At 31.0% G+C, this 5,000-nt stretch overlaps 1 protein-coding gene across 1 annotated transcript in view; it reads right to left on the bottom strand.

Annotated features, from left to right (window-relative positions):
• The window catches only part of LOC135209571 (transient receptor potential cation channel subfamily M member 7-like), a 118,529-nt gene that overhangs the window by 49,731 nt on the left and 63,798 nt on the right, over window positions 1-5,000 (bottom strand). Inside the window, exons 6-8 of the mRNA XM_064242243.1 lie at window positions 2,687-2,904; window positions 797-898; window positions 87-199 (exon numbers count right to left, since the gene is read on the bottom strand). Of these exons, the coding sequence (XP_064098313.1) occupies window positions 87-199; window positions 797-898; window positions 2,687-2,899 (428 nt within the window). The 5' untranslated portion in view covers window positions 2,900-2,904. The remainder of the gene's footprint in view (window positions 1-86; window positions 200-796; window positions 899-2,686; window positions 2,905-5,000) is intronic.

The raw sequence follows: 5,000 nt of genomic DNA, 5'->3' as shown, positions 1-5,000 counted from the left end.
CCTATCTTCTAGTCATGCTTTCGAAAGAGAGTTAGATTTTTGGACTTTATACAACACTAGCCTTAGAACCGTTCTTGAGTACTTACTCGCTGATGTGAAGTATTCTCCCGTTGTTCTTGAAGGAGACTGGGCCACCTCTGAATCGGCCGAATGGAACAATCCCAATGCACTTGATTTCTGGCACTGTCTGTCCACGGATCTGCAGTTGAGAATCAAAATCACCTATTTTATAAAGTTCCATTCAGAGAGAGAGAGAGAGAGAGAGAGAGAGAATTCATACATAACAGGATAATACTTATGCATCTATTCCGCAGTGTTACCAGGGACAGAATGTTAATGGAACTACTTAATTCTCTCAATTTGTTGAGTATACTGATGGGTAACCGTATAATGAATTCACCTCAAAAGTACCGAACAAGTCATTACATAACATATACTTCATGCTGTATCAATTTCTCAGTAACTCGAGTATAATGATGGGAAAATGTATAATGAGTTCTCATAAAAGTAAAAAATAAATTATTACATACTTCATGCATAACATGTTAATTTCTCTGTTACCCGAGTGTAATGAATGGTAAATGTATAATGAATTCTTCTCAATGTACTGAATAATTAATACATACTTCATGCAGTTTCAGATTCACAGTTGCACGAGAGTAATGAGGGTAAATGTATAATGAGTTGCCCCAAAAACAATGCATAATTAACATATACTTCATGCAGTTATTCGGGCGTAATGAAGGGTAAAAGTATGACTGAATTCTCTCAAAAGCACTGAATAATGACTACATACATCATGCAGGAACTGCGCTTTGGAAACGACTTTGCCGACGAGGCGAGTGTATCCTACATCCAGACCATCAGTGACCAGGCACGCGTTGGTCGATTTCACAGCCTGAATAAATGATTAAGAAAATTTTAAGTTTTCATTGTTGAATTCATTGTTATTATCATCACTATACCTCTCATTATCGTCATTATTTCCGTTATCATTTAATGCCATTATAGCCTGAAAAAATAAAGGTAATAATTTTTCATTAGCACAAAAAAGGAATATTACTATTATCATTTGATGTCATTGTTGCCTGAAAAACTGAATAGTATATAATTTTTCTTTATCACAAAAAAGAACATTTTTAGTAGTCATTGTAGAATTCATTGTCATTATCATCATAATTGTTTTCATTATCTTCCTTATTTCTGTTATCATTAAAGTTACTGTAAAAACTAGAAGATATAATTTTTCGTTAGCACAAAAAAGAACATTTAAGTTTTTATTGTAGAATTCATTGTCATTACCATCGCTATACCTTTCATTGCTGTCCTTATTTTCATTATCATTTAATGTCATTATACCCTGAAAACTGAAGGATATCATTTTTCTTTAGCACAATAAAGAAAATTTTTAGTATTCATTGTAGAATTCATTGTCATTGTCATCATTATTGTCCTCATTATCGTCCTTATTTCCGTTATCATTTAATGTCATTGTAAAAACTAAAGGATATAATTTTTCGTTAGCACAAAAAAAACATTTTTAGTATTCATTGTTGAATGCATTGTCATTATCATCATCATGTTCATTAATGTCATTATTACCATTATCATTTAATGTCATTATAGCCTGAAAAACTAAAGGAAATCATTTTTCGTTAGAACAAAGAAGAAAGCTTTTTGTTTTCATCGTAAATTTCATTGTCATTATCATCACTATCGTCTTCATTATCGCCATTATCATTATTATTATCTATTACCACTACTTGGATGATACACATTAATAAATAAATAATTTTTCTAAGTTAATTTAATTGGCATCACCATGAGTAGCTTATCGTCACTATTATTGTCATCATCACCACCTTCATCATCACTATCGTGACTCAACATCATCATCGTAATTATAATTCATCATCCAGAAACACGTCACATATCCATCGAGCATTCAATATCACCACTATAATCCACCATCAAGATTAAAAGGTCATATAAACATCAAGCATTCAACATCGTCATTATAATTCACCATCCACATTACAATATCATGTACACATCCAACATTCACCATTGTCATTATAACTCAACATCCAGACTATAACGTCACAAACATCCAGCATTCATCATCGTCATTATAACTCATCATCCAGATTACAATGTCATGTAAACTTCCAGCATTCACCATTATCATTATAACTCATCAGCCAGACTAAAATGTCACATTAACATCCATCACTCATCATCGTCATTACAATTCATCATCCAGACTAGACTATAATGTCACATTAACATCCAGCACTCACCATCGTCATCATAACTCATCATCCAGACTAAAACGTCACATTAACATCCAGCACTCACCATCGTCATCATAGCTCATCATCCAGACTAAAACGTCACAACCAGAACTCATCATTATCATTATAACTCATCATCTAGATTAAACGGTTAAGTACACATCCAGAATCATCATCGTCATTATAACTCATCATCTAGATTAAAACGTCATGTAAACTTCCAGCATTCACCATCGTCATTATAACTCATTAGCCAGATTAAAACGTCACATTAACATCCAGCACTCACCATCGTCATCATAACTCATCATCTAGACCAAAATATCACGCCAAAATCCAGCCAAAAAATAAATAAATAACTAAATAAAATAAACAGGGCGACAAAAACCCACCTTGATCAACACCGAGAGGAGTTTCTCCCTCTTGAAGGCGTCGATTCCGGAGGCCAGCGTGTCCCCCGTGATCGAGATGACTAAGTTGGGCCAGTGAGGCTCCAGGATGCTCCAGTACTTCCTCAGGAGCCTCAGGACTTCGGGCTCCGAGCCTTCCTTCACGTAGGAGATTTGGGAGTCGTCGGAGAGTCTCAGGTAGTGGACGGGTTCCATGGAGTCTGGAAGGATTAAAATAAAATGGATAATTTTAAAATTAATGGCTTTAGAAATAGTGTTTTTGTATGGTGATTCGGGTTTACCACTTTGTTATGTCTTTACAGTATACAGAAAGTTAATTCTTACAAATTCATACAATTATATACAATATTCTGGCTTTTTGTTATTGCATTGCATTTATCCAACACAACCTATACACAACCATATATATATATATATATATATATATATATATATATATATATATATATATATATATATATATATGTGTGTGTGTGTGTGTGTGTGTGTGTATATAGATGTATGTATACATCTATATATATATATACAAATGTATATATATAGATATATAATAAAACATGTATAAAATAAAAAAAATTCATAAAATTCGATATAATGTGGTTCGGATCCCATAATAAGCAGTAAGTCCCGTTGCTAGGTGACCAATCGGTTCCTAGCCAAGTAAAAATATCTAATCCTTAGGGCCAGCCGTAGGAGAGCTGTTAATCAGCTCAGTGGTCTGGTAAAACTAAGATATACTTTACTTTTACATGCATCCGTGTGGTACACATCTTACTTATCCTAACTTTATATACTGGTAAGTTACCTGTTACTTAAATACGAATAACACTGAATGCACAGAAATATATATATATATATATATATATATATATATATATATATATTATATATATATATATATATATATATATATGTATATATGTATATATATATATATATATATATATATGTATGTATATGTGTGTGTGTATTATATATATATATATATATATATATATATCTAATATATATATATATATATATATATATATATATATATATATATAGATCACTAGGTAGGAGACCAAGGCAGACAGACAGACAGACGGATATGAAACCTGTCAAAACGTAATGGAGACGGATGGGGTAATGTCATACTTAATTTGATTGATGTATGGGCGACGTCCGGAACGGCGAGAGCTAAGTGCTGATTGGCACAGATGATTAATGATGATTATCAATTGAAACCGAAACGACTTTTTTCACCCGGTGAAATGTCGCAATGGTGCCAAATAAAAAAATGGAAAAGTCAGTGATTTCACCGAATTTACGTCAGTGTCATTAAAAAAATCAGCATATCAACACTGCAATAAATATCTAAAATCAGTGACTTCACTGAATTTACGTCAGTGTTGTAAAAAAAATCAGCATATCACGTTGCAATAAAAAATTAAAAGTCATTATCATCAAAGCAAAAAAAAGTAATAAAATGAAACAAAATCAACAGATCACGTTGCGATAGAATGAAAAACCGGTGACTCCAATAAATTGATATTAGTGTCATCAAAGAAAAAATCAGCAATCAATTTAGTGACTTCAGTGAAATGGTTCTTGTATCATTTGGGCAGCCCGATAAAAACATATTGCAACAGCAACCAGAGCACTTAAGTTGATTCTTCATGGAGAATGCAGTCAAAGACAAACCTCTCATATAGTTCTTATATCAAATACGACACTACTGCAAACATCAACTGAATCTTAACAAGAAAAAATGAATTTCCAATTAATGAATAAATAAATATTACTGTACATATATAAGTTTTAATAGAACAAGGTAAACATATAAACAAATAAGTAAATAAATACACTAATAAACTGATTAATAAATAAATATAACTACATATATATGTTTCAATAGAAGGAGGTAAACATATAAATAAATAAATAATAAAAACGTAAATAAATAAAAAAATTAAAAAATAAATAAACTAACCAACTGATTCATAAATATAACTGTACGTATACATGTTTTAATAGAACACGGTAAATAAATAAATAAATAAATAAATAAGTGAATGAATAAACTAATCAACGGATTAATAAATAAATATAACTGTTCATATACATGTTTTAATAGGACAAAGTAAACAAACAAATAAATAAATAAACTAATTAACTGATTGATAAATAAATATAACTGTACATATACATGCTTTAATAGAACAAGATTAACAAACAAATAAGTAAATGAATAAACTAATTAACTGATTAATAAATAAATTCATACAGACTTCTTTTAGCGGAATAATGCAAACCG

The sequence above is a fragment of the Macrobrachium nipponense genome, chromosome 11 (assembly GCF_015104395.2).
Source record: "Macrobrachium nipponense isolate FS-2020 chromosome 11, ASM1510439v2, whole genome shotgun sequence".
Taxonomy (NCBI): Eukaryota; Metazoa; Arthropoda; class Malacostraca; order Decapoda; family Palaemonidae; genus Macrobrachium; species Macrobrachium nipponense.
This window is presented reverse-complemented; position numbering and strand designations above follow the sequence as displayed.